This window comes from Bufo bufo, chromosome 1 (assembly GCF_905171765.1).
Source record: "Bufo bufo chromosome 1, aBufBuf1.1, whole genome shotgun sequence".
Lineage (NCBI taxonomy): Eukaryota > Metazoa > Chordata > Amphibia > Anura > Bufonidae > Bufo > Bufo bufo.
Genome location: NC_053389.1, coordinates 771,685,721 through 771,704,054, shown reverse-complemented (window position 1 = coordinate 771,704,054; position 18,334 = coordinate 771,685,721). Strand labels below are relative to the sequence as shown.

Here is an 18,334-nt window from a genome sequence, read left to right as displayed (position 1 = left end):
TACCCCCTCCACTTGATTGACACTTATTTCTCCTAAATACAGCTACAGGTCTGGGGAAATAATGTATGATTTTGATCAGCAAGGTGAGCCCCACCAAGTATTATGGCTGGTTTACTAGGGTTCATCCTGCTGACAGTATCTAGTCTGGTTCATTCATGTATATATAGACCTGGTCAAGTTTCTACACAACAGCAGCTCCACCACCAAAAATATCTGGGCACCATACAGATAAATAGTTCCCCTCCGCAACTGGAAGGAGCTTGTTGCATACATCCATAGAGTTTGCTTTGAACTCAATTATAAATCTAACTCCCTCTAGTGGTGGCTTCTGGCAGTCAAAATATTACCATTTAACCTATGGTGGAGGGTGGTTCTGCAAGTCCCTTACTTGAGTAGGCACCTAAGGATGGTGCTACCTGTATTGCCCTGTACAGCAGTATTCTGGGGGGTATCCCTCTTGTGGGCAATACCACAATAAATGTAGTTGAAAGAGTGATAGCATCACATGAAGTATAAGTGGCTAATATATGAAGAAGGGAGCTGGCTTCTTACTGGCGAGGTCCCCCTCAAGTGGCCAGACCCACTTTTTCTAGTAGGAAGTGACCTATCTCAGGTACATTTCTTCCAGGAACACATTGTCCTGTGTGGTTGCCACAGAAAGAGAAAGTGACTAGTAAACATCTTTCATGCACCAGAAGAGACATGATCATAAAGATGGTAACTTTGTGGGTCCTGTACACACATGGATGCTCATGGTGCGCCCAGATGTCCACATGGTTTGGTTGGGGAGGCAAGTAAACTAGAGAAGCCCTGATTTAAGGATAACCATACAAATTACATGAACGTCGGGCGAATTTGCCAATTTTGTTGGGACTAGCCGTCTGTCTAATGTACAGTATATGGTGGTGGCCTGACTCTCTCGAAATGTCTGGCATGTCGGATACTTCTCTTCTCACAGGAGATAGGTGTGAACCAGAGATACTTGGCAGTGCCTTATTCCACTCATAGTTGGGGGGTCAGGAGGAGTAGCTAGTGGCCTGAAGAGTGTAATAATTCGGTACATTGAGTGTTCCTCGCACTGCATCAGTTTTCATATTTCCTCACAGTCGCCCAATAAACAATTTCAGTAAATGAAAATATATGAAATCCTACACAACGATTAAACTCATTTTCCCTGCACTGTACCATTCGTGACCCAGTAAGGATTTTTGTGCTGTTCTAAGAAAAAATAATAATTATAAGAAAAGTAGTTGCACATCAGTTAGTACTGTTGTGTTGCTCCAGTCTTAGTTTAACTTGATTCAAATGGTTCTCCAGGAATGATTTAAAATGGCCATCAACAACTTGCCCTAGAACGTGAGGAGGACTGGTTACCTCCACTTGCAGAGCTGCTGGAGGAGTGAGGGATCAGTGCCTCACTACCCTGGTCTACAGTAGATGATAATGACATGATCCTGCCTATGATATGCAATCATGGCTGAGCAGCCTGACAGGAGCACTCACCAATATGTAGTATATACCAGTGCTGGAACGTAGTGAGGCAGCTCTGCAAGGACAAGTTCTAGGACAGGTTCCTGGCATCTATTTTAAATCATTCCTAGGGAACACCTTTAAGGAGAGCATCACCCCCGCTCCTTTCTGTAAGTCATTAACATAGCTATGCCTCTCATTAGCATAATGCATACTATTACAGGCTTCTCTCTGTGGGTCATTACTTCCGCGCATATCAGATTGCTGTGTCTGTGTGCTTGTTTTGCACGTTCTGCTCATCTACTTCTTTTCCAGCCTACTTTGGCGGTGTTATCTGTGTGTGTCATATTTCTATGTCCCTGTGTATAGTTGGAATCTCTCCGATGATGGTCACGCTTATATGTGACCCCTATTTGTATGAATGTCACCCTAGAAGATGTTGGCATTTGTCTGTATTTCCCCTTCACTGTCTTCAGGAGAGGAGCCTCCAGACTTCAGACCTCCTCCCACAGGACCGAGGGAGCCAGATGAAGACACGGATATGGAGTTCTTGCCGAAACTTGACCAGGTGTAAGTATTTTATGCTTGTATTTTGTGTTACAAGTCTTTTAGTTTTAGGCTGCTTTCACACTGCGTTTGCATATGTCAAAGTTATTCATAGGCCCCCATGGAGGCCAGAAGCATGTCCTTTTGGCCCCATAAGTCTAGTATACGTTGGTATACACAATTTTTTTTTTAATGGCATCCTGTAGGTGGTAGTTGCCACTGTTTGCCTATATAGCAGCATCTGTTGGAGGAATCCATCATGAATTCCTCCAAACGTGCACCTCCGATGGACACGTAGTACGAAAGCAGCCTTATTTTTGTATCCCACGTGTAATCCTGTTTGCTTTCCTTATACAGAGTTGGATCACCTGCAATACCCAGAATCCCCTGTGTCACTCCTGAAACAGTCATTCTTAAAAAGGATGAGGATGAACCGGTAAATCATGCACACATAAGCAGTGTAGTAACAGAACCATACCTCCCAACACTTCAGATGGCGGCAGAGGGAGACGTACACTTCACTTTTCCATGCTGGTCCATGTTCTTCAGTAGCTCTTCATTGGCCCAGTGGTACAAACAGTGGCTGAATCGAGACAAGTTGGAGTCTAATATGTAGGTGGACCCACACGTGGGGGTAAAGCAGTGAATTCATTGAGTCTTAATGAGCAAAATGGGACAGAGCGAATTGGATGAGTGGAGGGACACTTGGGAGCTTGTAGCGTTATCTCGCCATTAGCTTAGGGCAATATTTTAACAGTACATTTGCTAGACCATATTGGATACTTGCTACCAATATGCCACCCAGGGCCACCTGATCAATGCCAAAGCCCAAGGTGACCCCGTAAGCACCCAAAAACAGCTAGGTAATGGAAAGCCGATAAGTAGGATGCACTTATACATGTGAAATGCCCAGAGTGAGACATGGAGACATGGTCCAGAGCATTAAATTGTAACGTGGTAAGCACTGTAGAGTAGACTTGAGTGAGGACCTCCATGATTGGCATCAGCAGATTATGGAGAGGTCCCAAAGGGCATCATGGCTGTTTCAGTCAAAGAAGTAGGATTATTTTAGTAAGTCTTTTGAGTGGAAGTTGCAAGAAGGTGTTTGCTCAGTTATGGTTATACTTCACTGCTCCCCCTTGTCCTTGGGTTGCCCACTTCAATGTATTTACTCTATGTTTTCTCTACTATTTTACCTAATGCCTTCTATAAATTGAACCTTAAATTCAGTAAAGATTTAACATTGCATCTTTTTAGTCTAGAGAATTAGATGATGAATCTCTGATCCCCAGCAGTCCAGCCACCGAGACATCGGACAATATCAGTCCTGTGGCCAGTCCTGTCCATACAGGGTGAGTGACAACAAGGACATATTCAGAATCACCTTATCCTGTCATAGAAACTTGATGATAGGGACATTTTGGAGATCCTTTGGTGTCCTTTTACTAGGCCATAGCTGAAAGTTGAACTGGGCACATGGGCATGCATCATAATAGGGTTGTGCAGAGATATGAGTTATACTGTGCATGATACCTAAGACCGCTCTGCCACATAAAAATGGAGGTGGGGGCCTGCTACCGATTTTGCATTGTGCCCAGGAGCTTCAAGTTATGCCTCAGGCTGTACAGTGCATTTGGATTTCCATCTGTTAAGGTCCCTTTACACCGGACGATATAACAGCAGATAGTCGGGAAGGAAGCGTTCCTTCCCGACAATCTGCTATCACTGGTGGAGGAGACCGGTGTATTTATATGCAGCTATCTCCTCCTGAGTATGGGGAGGAGCGATCTCTAATGTCATCGCTCTTCTTCACAATGATTTGTTGTTTGCCAGCAGGAGATCGTCTTTATATGTCACGATCTGCTGCCAGTAAACAATAATTCTTTCATGCGCACAAACGATCGGATTACCCAGTGAACGAGCGTTTTGTTCATTCATCGGGCAATCTGCGATACATTTACACCGCGCGATCATCGCTAACGAGCATTACTATGAACGCTCGTTAGCGATAATCTGTGCGATTCTCGGGGCCATGTAAAGCCATTTAGACTTTACGTAGGTCATGGACATCAGATTGTCCAGGGCGGATCCCACCTGTTTCTCTGAGAGCTAATATTCATAAGAACAGTAGAGGGCTCCGTATTGACTTCCTTTATGGGCCACAAAGGCCAAGACAGGTGGGATATCAATCTGTCTGACCCTATTGTTTTCTTGAGATAAGTGGTGCCAGGCAAGTGGTTATCTGCTCTACGAACTAAGGCTACTTTGACACTAGCGTTTTGGTTTCCGTTTGTGAGATCCGTTCAGGGCTCTCACAAGCGGTCCAAAACGGATCAGTTTTGCCCTAATGCATTCTGAATGGAAAAGGATCGTCTCAGAATGCATCAGTTTGCCTCCGATCAGTCTCCATTCCGCTTTGGAGGCGGACACCAAAACGCTGCCTGCAAACTGATCCGTTCATTTTTTTTTATAATTGTATATTTATTATTAAATAAAACAGAAATGAAAATACCCTTTTACGAATAGAATAATGCACAAAAGTACAAAGTAAGGATGAAACATGAAATACATCACATACATATTGAATGAGCGTTTGTATTACTTGATAATAGTCAGTGATGGAAAATGAGAGACCGAGCAGAAATAAAGCAATAAAGTGAACTAATGGAGACTGTGTCTATCTGTAATCAGTCCGAGGAAGGACTACTAAGCAGTGTATCCTAAACAAAAAGACATCAGGTAATAGCGGGAGAGCCTTAAAGACCCAAAAGCCCGGAGCTTCTCAGCTAATAATGCTTAACCTAACAAATACCCAACAGACAAGGCAAATAACATAGACAAAGACATAAGGGCCCCCCCCCTTATGTCTTTGTCTATGTTATTTGTCTTGTCTGTTGAGGTCGTCAAGGTTGCCTAGTGGCCCAGTAATTATCCCATAGGTCCCATATGGCGTTGAAGAGTGCCATTTTGTCCTGAAACATAGCAGTGGAGTACTCCATTGTTCGGACCTCCATCACCCTAGCATACAAATCAGAGACCCGAGGTGGTTCGGAGCTTTTCCAAGCTCGGGAGATTAGACAACGAGCTGCTGTTAGTATCAATAGCAATAGCTTGAGTGCGTGTTTTTTAACTTGGATGGGGACCACATTGAGCAGGAAGGACATAGGATCAGGTCGGATTTCAATTCCAACTCCGTTACAGTAGGGACATATCTTGGGACAGTGCCAAAAAATATGAGGCAATGTACCCCTATGTAAGCCACATCTCCAGCAATCACCCAGGACTACTGGATTCATTCTATGGCGGAGGTCAGGAGTGTGATACCAGTACATTAAGATTTTATATTGGTTCTCCTGATGAAGTACCGACATAGAGGATTTCGCTGCCCTCCTCCATATAAGGTGCCAGAGTGAGTCCGGTAAGGCCCTCCCCAGATACTCCTCCCACCGCACCATGTAGGAATGCCTTTGAACCCGATCAGGGAAGGGAGTCAGCAATATGGAGTAAATCTCAGAAATCAAACCTTTCGCATGTATCCCTTCCCTACAAAGGCGTTCAAAGGGAGTCAGAAGGGAAACTGTGACCCCTGAAAAAATGGACTGAGCGAAGTGACTAATCTGGATATAAAAGAAGTTGGAGGAGGGGGGGGAGATCATATTTGGTCTGCAGGGTAGAAAACGGCAGAAGGTCCCTAGTGAAGGGGTCCACAATATAACCAAACCGAAACACCCCCCGCTGAAACCATGGTCTCGTTGTAGACGTAGTAAGACTAGCAGGAAGTGTGGGGTGAAATAAGAAGGAGGTCATGGCGGAGTGATTGGAAACCAGAGGAAATTTGCTACTGCACTGCTGCCAGATGCGTCTGGTACAAGCCATGGGCCCTAGGAGATCCTTGGCTGGCAGGGTCCTGTCAGGTCCGGACCATAACATGGAGTTAGGATGTACAGGAGCTAGCCAGAGTATTTCTACCTGCATCCAGACAGAGTATTGGTGCAAGGAAGCCCAGGCTGTGACAGAACGTAGCTGGGCCAGTAATATTTGGACAGATCCGGGACCCCTAGACCGCCCTGGTGCCTACTAGATAAAAGGACCAACCGCGGGATTCTATGCCGCCTTCCCGCCTATATGAATCTAAGGAGGGGAGATTGAGTGGATCTCAGATCTTTAAGGGGAACTTTAATTGGTAAGGTCTCAAAAAGATACAGAAGCTTGGGCAAGATCATCATTTTAGTCGCAGCAATACACCCCATGAGAGAGAGTGGGAGAGGATGCCACTTATCTAGACGACCCCTAATCTCAGCATATATATGTGGGAAGTTAGCTTTGTAAAGCTCCCCATATCGGGGAGTTAGGTCAACACCCAATGGAAAGGAAAGTTAACCCTGAGAGAGCCCAGGGCCGTCTGAGAAAGATTAAGAGGGAGGGCCTCAGTTTTATGGGTGTTGACCTTATACCCCGAGAGTCGACCAAACTCCTGTAGGATGGAGTGGAGGTTTGGTAGGGAAATGCGAAGCTTGGTAAGGGTAAGGAGGATATCGTCTGCATATAGCGATAGCTTAAACTCCCTGTCCTTGACCATAACACCTCTGATGTCTGGGCAAGCCCTGATCTTGGCCACCAGGGGTTCGCAACACATGGCAAAAAGTAAGGGAGATAGGGGGCAACCTTGTCTCGTTCCATTAGCAATGCGTATGGGTCGAGATTGAGCATGAGGTAGTCTGATAGAGTATAGCCTATGAATGGCCCTAACGAAGGGACCAGAAAGGCCATAAGCCTGCAGGGTAACAAAAAGGAAAGGCCTTTTCTGCATCTAAACTAAGAAGTAATGCCTGCTCACCCGAGCGAGATAAAGTTGCGTAGAGATCTCGCCTTAGCCATGATGGATTCTTTAAGGGCAAAGTCGTTGACACAACAAATTACATCCCTAGGACGTGCAGCAGAGCCCTTAGGCTTGAGTGCTCTATGAGCTCTGTCCAACTTGATCTTATGCGAGGGTGGTTGCCCCAGGATCATGTTAAAAATGGCTTCCAGCGTAGCAAAGAGATCTTTGTCTCCGGTAGCCTCCGGAAGACCCCGTACTCGGATATTATTCCGGCGCCCTCGGTTATCCAAGTCCTCTAAATGCCGTCCCATGGCCCTGAGCACAGCCGTTTGGGCAGAAATGGATTCATGAAGAGTGGATATACACTGCTCAAAAAAATAAAGGGAACACTTAAACAACACAATGTAACTCCAAGTCAATCACACTTCTGTGAAATCAAACTGTCCACTTAGGAAGCAACACTGAGTGACAATCAACTTCACATGCTGTTATGCAAATGGGATAGACAACAGGTGGAAATTATAGGCAATTAGCAAGACACCCCCAATAAAGGAGTGGTTCTGCAGGTGGTGACCACAGATCACTTCTCAGTTCCTATGCTTCCTGGCTGATGTTTTGGTCACTTTTGAATGCTGGCGGTGCTTTCACTCTAGTGGTAGCATGAGACGGAGTCTACAACCCACACAAGTGGCTCAGGTAGTGCAGCTTATCCAGGATGGCACATCAATGCGAGCTGTGGCAAGAAGGTTTGCTGTGTCTGTCAGCGTAGTGTCCAGAGCATGGAGGCGCTACCAGGAGACAGGCCAGTACATCAGGAGACGTGGAGGAGGCCGTAGGAGGGCAACAACCCAGCAGCAGGACCGCTACCTCCACCTTTGTGCAAGGAGGAACAGGAGGAGCCCTGCCAGAGCCCTGCAAAATGACCTCCAGCAGGCCACAGATGTGCATGTGTCTGCTCAAACGGTCAGAAACAGACTCCATGAGGGTGATATGAGGGCCCGACGTCCACAGGTGGGGGTTGTGCTTACAGCCCAACACCGTGCAGGACGTTTGGCATTTTCCAGAGAACACCAAGATTGGCAAATTCGCCACTGGCGCCCTGTGCTCTTCACAGATGAAAGCAGGTTCACACTGAGCACATGTGACAGACGTGACAGAGTCTTGAGACGCTGTGGAGAACGTTCTGCTGCCTGCAACATCCTCCAGCATGACCGGTTTGGCATTGGGTCAGTAATAGTGTGGGGTGGCATTTCTTTGGAGGGCCGCACAGCCCTCCATGTGCTCGCCAGAGGTAGCCTGACTGCCATTAGGTACCGAGATGAGATCCTCAGACCCCTTGTGAGACCATATGCTGGTGCAGTTGGCCCTGGGTTCCTCCTAATGCAAGACAATGCTAGACCTCATGTGGCTGGAGTGTGTCAGCAGTTCCTGCAAGACGAAGGCATTGATGCTATGGACTGGCCCGCCCGTTCCCCAGACCTGAATCCAATTGAGCACATCTGGGACATCATGTCTCTATCCACTAACGTCACGTTGCACCACAGACTGTCCAGGAGTTGGCAGATGCTTTAGTCCAGGTCTGGGAGGAGATCCCTCAGGAGACCGTCCGCCACCTCATCAGGAGCATGCACAGGCGTTGTAGGGAGGTCATACAGGCACGTGGAGGCCACACACACTACTGAGCCTCATTTTGACTTGTTTTAAGGACATTACATCAAAGTTGGATCAGCCTGTAGTGTGTTTTTCCACTTTAATTTTGAGGGTGACTCCAAATCCAGACCTCCATGGGTTGAAAAATTTGATTTCCATTTTTTAATTTTTGTGTGATTTTGTTGTCAGCACATTCAACTATGTAAAGAACAAAGTATTTCAGAAGAATATTTAATTAATTCAGATCTAGGATGTGTTATTTTTGTGTTCCCTTTATTTTTTTGAGCAGTATATATTGCCTGGTGTCGTCCTATGCATTTTCCAGGGAGTCAACCCGGTCCACCACATGTTTAATATCAGTGCGAACTGCCGCAATTTCAGCTCTGCAGGCTTCTGTAACTTCAGATATAAGAACCCGAAAGTCCTCCTTTGTAGGAAAACTGCTAAAATAGCTCGCCCAGGGCTGTGGAGGTTCAGGCAGGGGTGGGGGGTCCATAACAGCCAGTAATGGAGGGCTTGGGGATCCGGCCCAGATGTCAGAAGGGAAAGGAGAGCTGCTGTCCCCTTGGTCCAGCAATGGTGGGGCTTGGGTGCTGCTTAATTTGCCATGGCACATGTAGGGGGGTCCCAGGAAGGCTAGATGCAGGGTCCCCTGGGATTATATCCCGTCCCCTAAGAGCCACAGTACCTTTACTTGATGTCGCCCCCTGAGAAGTGGGTTCAGGAGCCATCATGGCGGGATCCCTCCTTCCAGCAGCAGCAGGCCGAAAGTCCGGGGCGGCCGGTGAGAGCCCCAGCCCAGGGGATCCGTGCGTGGACACCGCCAGCGGCAATCCGGTTCCCTGGAGAGATCCAGCAGGGGTATGTAGCGCTGTGTCCTTCTCCCTGCTCAGAGCGCGGGAATCAGGCGGGCGGAGGGATGAATGGCGGGAGGCCCTCTGTGCCTCCCACCGGACCCGGAGCGCAATCCCAGCACTGTTCAAAGGTCCTGGCAGGTGAGGGGGATCGGGGAGGGAGAGGGGTCTTCTTTGGAGCCACTTTTTTCCCCATATGATCCAGAACAGAGGAGTCGCTGGCCAGTAAGTTGCGGTGCAGGCAGGAGCAGCTCTTTCAGTCAGCGTCCGGACACGCCCCTCAACGGATCCGTTCTGACACACAATGTAAGTCAATGGGGACGGATCCGTTTTCTCTGACACAATCTGGCACAATAGAAAACGGATCTGTCTCCCTCTGACTTTCAATGGAGTTCAACTCCATGACGGATCCATCTTGGCTATGTTACAGATAATACAAACGGATCCGTTCATGACAGATGCGTGCGGTTGTATTATTGTAACGGATCCGTTTTTGCAGATCCATGACGGAACCGCCCAAAACGCGAGTGTGAAAGTAGCCTAAAATGTCCATGTTATAGCGCATTTACATTATCCAAGGAGCAGCCGATTGTTGAGAAGGAAGCATTCTTTTCCTGCAAGTGGGGGTGAAGTGCCGCATTTACTTTCAGCGATCACCTTCACAGTATGAGGACGAGCAATCACTACTGCGATCGCTCGCCCCCATACAAAATCATTGCTCCTGGGAACGATGATTGAGGTGTCCACACCTCCGATCATTTCACCCGATGAACGAGCATTTCGCTTGTTCATCGGGTGACCTTTAGACCGACAGATTATCAGTAACGAGCATGTGGAGGAATGTTAGTTCATGATAATCGGCCCAAATATTGTGCCGTGTAAATTCACCCTAAAATGCAACAAGTACTGTATCTAGATTGGGACTAAAGCTGGCTAAACACTCCAGATATCTTTCAACAGACAACCCCACCAATACACATGCATGCTCAGCTCAGCACATCTCCCCTCATTACAAAAGGATCCAACATCTGCCATCAGGGGAAGATCAGGACACCCCCATAAGCACCCATAATTATCAGATTCGGTGGACATTAATTCATGCGGCTAGCTTAACGGAGTGAAGTCAACACATGTACCAACACATGTATCATCACATGTCAACACACAACCAGTTAATACATGGCTGGACCAAATCCCCCAGAGCATGTACCACTTTTTATGTCCATATGCTTAAATAGAACAATGGGAAAATCACTACAAGAAAGAATATTAAAAGGGGTTTTGCCACCATTAAATATCATATTCATTGTATTAATTCCTTTACATTCCTTTAAAATGATCTATAGTGTAGCACCACCTGGTGTTCACAGTGTATAGCAATTTGCAAGTCCACCTATTGTGCTGAGTGCTGCTGGTCACACATGCTCAGTTACTCTCCCCACAGCCATTTCTCTTCACAATGGTCTTTTTTTTCATGGCATAGTAGCCACAGAAATAGCTTTCTGTCCTGCATGTCAGGAAGGGACAGTAGCTAAGAGACAGTAAAGCTGTGAGGACTTCTGCTAATGAGAAAGTAAGAGGGGACTATAGGTTATCTCAGAGGGGGAGGAAACTGATTCTGTCCGGAGCCACTAGAGAGAGATAGAAACTGATTCTGTCCAGAGCTACTAGTGGGGAAAAAAAGACTGATTCTGTCCAGAGCTGCCGGAGGGAAAAGGAAATTCATTCTGTCCAGAGCTGCCAGAGGGGGAAGGAGACTGATTATGTCCAGAGCTACCAGTGGGGAAAGAAGACTGATTCTGTCCAGAGCTGCCGGAGGGAAAAGGAAATTCATTCTGTCCAGAGCTGCCAGAGGGGGAAGGAGACTGATTATGTCCAGAGCTACCAGTGGGGAAAGAAGACTGATTCTGTCCAGAGCTGCCGGAGGGAGAAGGAAATAGATTTTGGGGAAAGGAGACTGATTCTATCCAGAGCTGCCAGAGGGAGAAGGAGACTGTTTCCGCCCAAAACCCGCCCCCAGCTGCACAATTTAGCAGCTGCCCCAAGGGGGCGCATAGAATATAATAATAACGAAAAGAGTATTTTTTTTCTGCTTGAAACATGGCAAACTACCTGAAAACAGCTATTAACAGCCAGTTTGTATATGAAAATCATTCATGGGACTATCCCCTTTAAAAAGGAATAGAATAGCATAACAATTTTCCCAGTTTGTGCAGTTCTGGAACATGACAAAAAATAGGACAAACTTGTCTGTAATGGGATCTGTAAATATAGACTTCTGCACATTATAACAGGTTTATAGTAGGTGAATGTTACAAAAAAACAGCCCCGCAATCTCGACAAGTATTGTGCCACAGATGGTGTTGTCATATGCGGGCATCGGTGCTGTCGTAAATCTGGTTTATAAATAATTTTTGGATGACTACTGGCTGGATTATGCAACAAATATTCATGAACTAGCATTAAAGACAAAAGAATCCTTATACTTATGGTGTGCGGTGCCCATGGGAATACTGCCACTCTCTCCTACATGCCAGCATTTATGTAGATTATCACTGATTGAGTATTATGAGCTCCAAATTACTTTTTATTGCAGGTTTTTAGTCAGTTTTATGGTAGACGCCCGAGGTGGATCAATGCGTGGAAGCCGTCACAATGGTCTGAGAGTCATCATTCCACCCAGGACCTGTGCTGCACCCACACGAATAACATGTCGCCTTGTCAAACCACAAAAGCTTAACTGCCCACCTCCGTTGGGTGAGGAAGAGGGGCTGACCAGCAGGATCATTGCTCTGGGTCCTACTGGGGCACAATTTCTTAGGTGGGTTCCATAAATTGCTAATGCCTCTCAGGTTGTATCACCACCATTGTTATACTTTTCCTAATCTTACTTAAAGTATATATCTAACTCCTATTCTTATAGCCCAGTGGTGGTGGAGATCCCTCACTTTTCTTCAGTGGGACGTGGTGATCGAGAACTGGTTATCCTGCGTAGTGATAACGGGTCCGTGTGGAAGGAGCATCACAACCGTTATGGAAAGGAGTACTTGGAAGAGGCACTGAGTGGTATGGATGAAGGTATGATGTCGACATTAATTGAAGGAAAGGTCTCTATATTCTCTTTTGATTTGACATTTTTTACAACTCAATAAGGGTTCTTATTCTACAGTGCTGTGTGTTATGGTGCTGTAGAATAGATGCTGCACACGTGTCCTGTGCCACTTTCAGCTGGCTAATGACAGCCTATTTTTTTCTCTAATGGCCAAGATTGGAGAAACATCCAATCCCAGTTCTTTAAACATTGATCGCCATAGTCAAGAGTTACCATGGCGTGATCACTGGTCAGTGATGTGATTGGGGACTGGGGAGCCCATGTGCAGTCAGTCCTAAGGAACTAGAAAGAACCCAGGGCCAGGCTCGGACTAGCCCACAGAAGAACCAGTCGATCCCCTGGTGGACCTCTGAGCAATGGTTAGTCCCAGTACTCCACCCATCACACAAGTGGCACATGGCACACTACATACAGTACAAATACATCACATGTAGGGTCTTTAAAGATGGCGCCCCTTCTGTAGTGGCGCGGGCACCATAGCAAATTGGTGCCTGCTGTTTCCCACAGCAGACACCCAGGTTAATGTCCGCGACTGGCAGTAATACCGATCGCTGACATTTAACCCCCTCAGTGATCAAATGCGACTATGACATCTAAGAGGCAGAAAACCCGGAAAGGTGTGCTACCCAGGCAAAAAAAACTTTAAAATATTATACACATTTTTTTTTTTAACATATAAAAATTCAAATCACCCCCTTTTCCCACAATCAAAATAAATGCGATAAAAAAATAAACATCATGGGCATCTCCACATGCGAAAATGTCCATACTATTAAAATATTTATCCCATACAGCAAACAGTGAAATGGAAAAAATTAAATGGCCGATTCGCCTATTCTCTGGTCATTTCAACTCCTACAACAAATTGAATAAAAAAATTATCAAAAAGTCAGACACACCTTAAAAAGTACAGCTTGATCCGAAAAAATAATGAGCGATCACACAGCTCTGTACACATAACTGTACACATAAATGTTTTTTTTTTGGTGATGGAAAAAAAACATTTTTTTTCAAGGTTTTATTTTTTTGTCAGTATTAAAACGCAAGAAAAACTATACAAATGTGCTATTGCCATACAACTTGTCCTCATAAGGCTATGTTTTTTTTTATTTTATTTTTTATAAATGTCTGCAATCAAGGGCGGACTGGGAACTTAAACTGGACCTGGAAAAAAAATAAAAAATAATTGGCTTAAAACTAGACTACCTCTTTAATTAATAAAAACAGGTATCTACACACCTGCATGAACCTGAAAGTAATTGAATAGGTTATTCAGTGTGAAGAATGAACAGCTTTGAAAAAATAAAAATATGATTAAATATGATTAAAATCTCTTTAAAAAAATTATGTAAATTGCAAAGAAATTTGCAATCTCTTCCACATTAACAAGGCCACATTGATAATAATAATAAAAAAAAGGTTATGACTCTTCAAATGAGATGAGGCAAAAACTAAACAAAAACATGTTGGGTATTAAGGCACAAGAAGGTCTAGTCATTAAAGGGTTAATGGCGTCCTTATATTATGGTTGGATGACACACACCAATCATGAGTATGTTGGATCACACAGGGTGTCTTAGTACATGGTTCCCCTAGTGATCAACTGTAATATGGAGAGGAGCCTGGCAACAAGAGTTCATTTTCCCTGCAGCGCCGCCACAGGAGAAGCAAAGTATTACACAGTTCCCATTGAGATAAGTAGGCTTTCTGTGTAATACATGGACGTGTTGAGTCCTCCAGAGGAGGAGACATTCTTTGTTGCTTCTCTTCAATCTGATTAAAGATGATGGTCATGAACAGGAGACAAAGTAACATAGTATTCCCTAAAAGGGTACTTGAATTCTTAACCAGAAAAACCCTTTTATGTGGCTATAGTGAAAGAGGTGATATTTTAAGGCAAGAGATACGAGTATTACTATTTGGACATGAAGATCAAAGTTGATCCTGTTGTATGCCAAGTGACTTTGACTATGGAATATATTACAACTGCCATGTATTTCTTGTGTCAGACTAAAAATGATGAAAAACACGTCTTTTGATGTAAGTACTGTACTAATTTTATCCCGGTCTGCGATCAGAGTTGGAGAGTGAAGAGGAGTTACACAAGAAGCGTCTTTGTCGTATCGTCACCACCGACTTTCCGCTCTACTTCGTGGTGATGTCGCGTGTATGTCAAGATTGTGAACTCATCGGGCCAGAAGGGGGAGTCCTTAAAAGCCGCCTCGTGCCCCAGGTTCAAGCCACCTTCCCGCCAACTGCTGTGACCAAGAAAGTGAAGTTGTCATTGCAAGTAAGTAGCACCCAAAAAACACAGCATTAAAGACTCTGTAATGTGACCTCTAAACAATCTTAAACATTGTGTCTGCATACAATGGAAGGCCCAGTAATATTTCACCTTTTGTGTCCTCTTAGGCTCAGTCTGTGCCGGATGATCTGGTTTCTAGGTTACTCGGCAATCAAGCAACATTTGGCCCCATTGTCACTGTGGAACCAAGACGCAGGAAATTTCACCGGCCGATAGGCCTGCGTATACCCTTACCACCATCCTGGAAAGATAACCCTCGAGACAGTGGAGAGGGAGACACCACCAGCCTGAGACTTCTATGCAGTGTAACAGGTGGGGGATCTGCTGTCAATAAGGCCCCTTTCACACGGGCGAGAAATCTGTGCGGGTGCAATGCGTGAGGTAAACGCATAGCACCCGCACTGAATCCGGACCCATTCACTTCAACGGGGCTGTGCAGATGAGCGGTGATTTTCATGCATCACATGTGCGTTGCGCGAAAATCGCAGCATGTTCTATATTCTTCGTTTTTCACACAACGCGTGCCCTATAGAAATGAATTGGGATGCGTGAAAATCGCATAGCATCTGCAAGCAAGTGCGGATGCAATGCAATTTTCACGCATGGTTGCTAGGAGATGATGTTAGTAAATTGATAAAAGTCAATTCACTGTATTATTTTCCCTTATAACATGGTTAAAAAGGAAAATAATAGCATTCTTAATACAGAATGCTTACTAAAATGTTGCTTGAGGGGTTAAAAAATAAAAAAAATTAACTCACCTCATCCTCTTGTTCGCGCAGCCGGCATCGTCTTCTTTCTTCATCTTTCAGGATTTGCAAAAGGACCTTTGATGACATAATCGTGCTCACCACGTGGTGGTGAGGTCCTTTTGCAGGTCCTGAAATATGAAGAAAGAAGACGCATTGCACTCGCGCGGAAAAAACTGAATATTGGAACGCAATCGAAGCCAAAACTGACTGCAATTGCGTGCCTACTCGCGCGGTTTTCCCGCAATGCACACGCTACACATCGGGAGCAAATCCGGGACGCCTGTGTGAAAGAGGCCTAAGACTACTTCTCTTGATTAACCTTGACTTTTTTATGTTGCATCTTCTACTTCTTCTCCTACTTGGAACAGGTGGAACAGCTCCTGCTCAGTGGGAAGACATTACCGGGACTACTAAATTAATATATGCCAATGAATGTGCCAATTTTACAACCAATGTCTCTGCCAGGTAAAGCAGTATTGTATGACCCTTTGAAATACTCATTCCTGGAGCCTGTGCCTATTATAGAACATCTTCTATCATCTTGGCAGGTTTTGGCTCTCGGACTGTCCCCGCACCGCTGAGGCAGTTTCCTTCTCCACTCAGCTCTACAAGGAGCTTAGTGCCGTTCCGTATACTGCACGATTTGTAGTCTTTGCCAAAATGTCAGACGGGCGGGAAGGACGTCTACGATGTTATTGTATGACAGGTGACAAGCTGGAGAAGACTCTGGAGCAGCATGAGAACTTTTCTGAGGTGGCACGTAGTCGGGACATTGAGGTACATTCTTAAATAAAGATGATTACCCTTGGATACCTTCTACCGATTTTACTCTGTTGGTCAGTCTCCCATAATCTAGGGTCTACTCTTTTACTAGACCATAATCTAGAATTATGCTTTTATCCAGGGTAACTGAATTTTATTATTTGTTGCTCTTTGACTGGATGGTGACAAATATCAATAGTGAACTATAATGCCTGATATAGACTTAGGGATCACAAGTAGCGCATTAAGTGCTACATGCTAATTTTATTAGATTTTTTACCTATACTCTCACACTTCAAAATGAATACAGACCCCATACTCAAAAGCTAATTGTAAATACAGACCCCAAACTTAATCTACTCCTCCTGACAACCCCATACACATGCATGCTCAACTGAGCTGAGCATGCATATGTTCTCAATAGGGACAATGGAGTAAACTGCTACCAGACACCTCTGGTGACAGCTTATCTCCCTTGAGTACAAAGTATTGGGCATGCTGAAATTCAACTGCCGATATCTGCCATTGTGGGGAGAGTCAGGAGACCACCATACACATTAGATGGTCTGCTGGTCTCATCAACATTAGCCTCATGTGCATGGCCAACTTTAAACCGTCAGGGGTATTCAGTCAGCAAAATAAATTCAGACCCCAGACTGGACCTCAAGCTAAATACAGACCCCAAAATAAAGACAGACTCTGGAATATGTACAGGCTAATATAAAATCAGCCCCCAGACCAGATGGCTAAACTAAATACTTACCTCAAAATAAAGACAGAATAGATGCAGACCTCAGAATAAATACATCCCTAAGACCAGACTCTGAAATAAATTCAGAGCCCAGACCAGACCCCAAACTACATACTGAGCCCAAAATAAAGACAGAATAAATACAGACCTCAGACCAGACTCTGATATCAATTCAGCCCCCAGACCAGACTCTAAACTACATACAGTACATACTGTAACTCAAAATAAGGACACAATAAATGCAGGCCTCTGAATAAATACACACCTCAGAACAGACCCTGCACTAAATACAGATCTCAGACCAGACTCGGAACTAAATACAGACCCTAGACCAGCCCCTTAAAGTGCATTCGCCAAAATGCATTCATAGCTCAGTGTACTTTGACCAGCCTTGACATCAGGGCATTGTGTATGTCCGTGCCTGTGACTGAAGAGGACTCTATCCTGTGGTAGCAAAATGAGGTAAGAAGCTGCAGAATCAGAATACGGCGCCAACTGGAAGACTTGCCTGCTCTTACAGGAAGCCTCCCCTTTTAGCATTCTCCTAGACATTTCAGAAATAGTTGCCTAAAACGGAGGAGAACAAATCTATGACATGTGTATTGGTCCATGAACAGGACTTCCCTTCTATCCACAGGTGATAGATGGCACTCAACTCTTTGTGGAGCTGTCAGGCAATCTAGTTCCTCTCAAGAAGGCAACACAGCAGAGAAGCTTCACTTTCCAGGCTTTTAAAGAGAACAGATTGGCACTGCCCATTAAGGTGAGAAAGCAACTTAGGAGATCATTATTTGGCTATAGCTGCTTATTTGGAGGTCACACACTATGTGAGATTTCTCAAAACTGGTGTCCATAGCAACCAAAGCTGGTGTCCAAAACTCTTAAAAATGAAAAGTGGAATCTGATTGGTTAGTACGGGCAACTAAACCAGTTTTCCTTTACCTCAGTTTAGCCTTTTCGGCCCAATTTGCTTACTACATCTCACTCAGAGTATTAGAAAGATGCCTCACATGATGCCTCTCATTGTGCTTGCCCTTGAAAATGTAGGAACATGTTTTTAAGTCATACAATGACCAAGATGTCGTATAAGCATCCTGTTAGGCTTGTTGAAATAATTTTAAAAATAATCCAAATTATCTGTCTGCACTATATGCAAGTGTAAGCATATTTTGTAACCCGTTTCCACCCTGCAACATAAATATTTGGCACTGAGAACTGATATTTAACCCCTTGAGGACCGGGCTCATTTTCACCTTAAGGACCAGGCCATTTTTTGCAAATCTGACCAGTGTCACTTTATGTGTAAATAA

The 18,334-nt window shown here is 44.9% G+C and overlaps 1 protein-coding gene across 2 annotated transcripts in view; it reads left to right on the top strand.

Annotated features, from left to right (window-relative positions):
* Positions 1–18,334, top strand: part of ANK1 (ankyrin 1) — a 163,714-nt gene that overhangs the window by 90,073 nt on the left and 55,307 nt on the right. For both annotated transcript variants that reach the window (XM_040414816.1, XM_040414815.1), the window contains 10 exons: positions 1,947–2,040; positions 2,374–2,452; positions 3,274–3,368; positions 11,939–12,163; positions 12,266–12,420; positions 14,533–14,744; positions 14,867–15,071; positions 15,880–15,976; positions 16,060–16,288; positions 17,662–17,787. In XM_040414816.1, the coding sequence (XP_040270750.1) occupies positions 1,947–2,040; positions 2,374–2,452; positions 3,274–3,368; positions 11,939–12,163; positions 12,266–12,420; positions 14,533–14,744; positions 14,867–15,071; positions 15,880–15,976; positions 16,060–16,288; positions 17,662–17,787 (1,517 nt within the window). The remainder of the gene's footprint in view (positions 1–1,946; positions 2,041–2,373; positions 2,453–3,273; positions 3,369–11,938; positions 12,164–12,265; positions 12,421–14,532; positions 14,745–14,866; positions 15,072–15,879; positions 15,977–16,059; positions 16,289–17,661; positions 17,788–18,334) is intronic.